The sequence below is a fragment of the Pholcus phalangioides genome, unplaced genomic scaffold, assembly GCF_987345545.1.
Source record: "Pholcus phalangioides strain wild (caught in Gottingen) unplaced genomic scaffold, Ppha-v1.0 ptg000039l_1, whole genome shotgun sequence".
NCBI lineage: Eukaryota > Metazoa > Arthropoda > Arachnida > Araneae > Pholcidae > Pholcus > Pholcus phalangioides.
In genome coordinates, this window is record NW_028301625.1 from 19,954,539 (window position 1) to 19,956,588 (window position 2,050).

Sequence of the window (2,050 nt, forward strand, 5' to 3'; positions counted from 1 at the left end):
CGATGCTTTCCATACTCTGGAATTGAATAGTACAGTATGCCTTGATCCATAGGTTAAACAACATAATCGATATCCAGTGGTACATATTCTGGATGCACTTGAGCTGAACAATGTTAAAATGGACATCAAATTATCAAAGAAAGAAAAAAAAATAGAGTAGAGAAAAAGAGAATTTTCAAACTTTTATTTGTCTTTCAAAGTTTGTTCTTCAACAACTTGGTCGAGAGGAACAAAGTCCGACTTGTAGAATTTTTCCAAACTAAATTGCTCATATTAAAATCATGATTTTTTTCCTTCAACTTAAAGTTTATTCGAAAAAAGTTCGAATTAAACAAGACATTTTAACATTAAATTAGATAGAAAACTCAAAAGGAGTTCGTAAAAGTTCGAATCAACCAAGTTCTACTTCATTTAATTACAACTGCAACCCATAGCCGTAACTTGTACAGTCAATAGAGCATGAGTTTCCCGTTGGAAAGGTTGATGGTTATAGGTTCTCTCTCACTTAATCCAAGTTCGAGGGCGCGAAGCCCTCTGAGAGTGCACAGGAAGCCCCAAGGGCTCCACGGAGCACCGGTTGAGAAACGCTGATTTAACCCATTGTCTTTTCGGCAATCAATATGACTCCCACAACACTGTTGGATGCTCTTTCTTCATAGTGGCCCACCAGTTTGAATTTTGCATAAAATGGCTTGCGCCAGGGGCAGTTGATTCCTTTGCCCCCTCACCCTGTAGTTCCAGCTTTTGCTATGACACTTTCGTATACTGCCGTATATACGTATACAGGGTGATTCCGGAAAAATGGGAAAACTTTAAGAGGTGATAGTACACACCAATACAAACATTTGTCATCAAAGAATGTATGGTCTAACATGAAACGCAAACGCGCTAGCGCGTTTCGAAACGGCCGCTCCGCAAACGTTAAAATGTCATTCCCGTTGAAATTTATCGGGAGAAAAAGAACACCATGCACGCAAATGTAACCTAGGGAAGAAGAAACCGTATGCAAATCTGCGTGGCAGTGAATAAAAGGGGCGGACGCCAGCCCTGTGAAGTCATTCCAGCGTGCAAAACACCGTTCTAACAGTTGTAACGTACGGGATAATGGCGCACTTTAGTAATACTGAAAAATATCTTTGGCCGACCTGAGACATTCACTTTGCTTTTTGGTTGACTTGAAGATAGCCTTGATGCAAATTTTCTCAAGTGTTGTCCAATTCTGTCCGTAACTCGAGGAATGTAAGGGAGAAACGCTTTTCCGGTCGCTGGTTCTTCTACTTTCCGTGAGGTGTTTTTTGGTTGTATGGCCCTCATTACATCACCGTAGAGTATCCATTGGCCTGGAAGGTCCTAATCAGGTGAAATTTTTCTTCATCAAAATGTTCTGGTGCACAGATTCCTCTTGCCCTTTCCACCAGAGCTATGATCATATCTTCTTTCTGGGCAGTATGGTGATTAGACTCCCGGTGCAGGTATCTGTCCGTGTGCGTCTTTTTACGGTATACCGTATGGCCCAGTCTATTACATATCCTCGTGACCAAAACATCTAGAAACGGAAGGGTCCCCTCTTCTTTCTCCATTGTGAATTTGATGTTATGATGTATACTTTTCAGATGAACTAGGAACTCTTCAAGTTTCTCCCCTCCATGACCCCATATAACAAATGTGTCGTTCACATACCGAAACCAAGTTGATGGCTGGTATTGTGCTGTCGCCAAAGCTTGAGCCTCGAATCTTTCCATATAAATGTTAGCCACGACCGGGCTGATTGGGCTGCCTATCGCCATCCTTTCAGTTTGTTCATAATATTCACCATTCCAACTGAAATATGTAGTTGTGAGACAGGCTGCTCACCTGAACCGGCTCATTAAATCATCCTCTCTTACAGAAGACATCAAAAAGACTGCGTGTAAATCAAAATGTATTGCCAAAAGTGCACAAGCCAGAAGTTCCTCTACGACCTATAGTGAGCAGCATTGGATCTCCTACATATTCGCTTGCAAAACACCTGGCAACAATGCTGAGAAGATACATTGGTGGAACGGAAAAC

General features: G+C 41.7%; 1 protein-coding gene across 1 annotated transcript; it reads right to left on the reverse strand.

The window, feature by feature from the left end:
• Positions 1 to 1,313: 1,313 nt before the first annotated feature.
• LOC149065666 (uncharacterized) lies at positions 1,314 to 1,787 on the reverse strand. The gene has a single exon (XM_089254017.1). The coding sequence runs from the start codon at positions 1,785 to 1,787 to the stop codon at positions 1,314 to 1,316; it is 474 nt and encodes a 157-aa protein (XP_089110143.1).
• Positions 1,788 to 2,050: the final 263 nt, after the last annotated feature.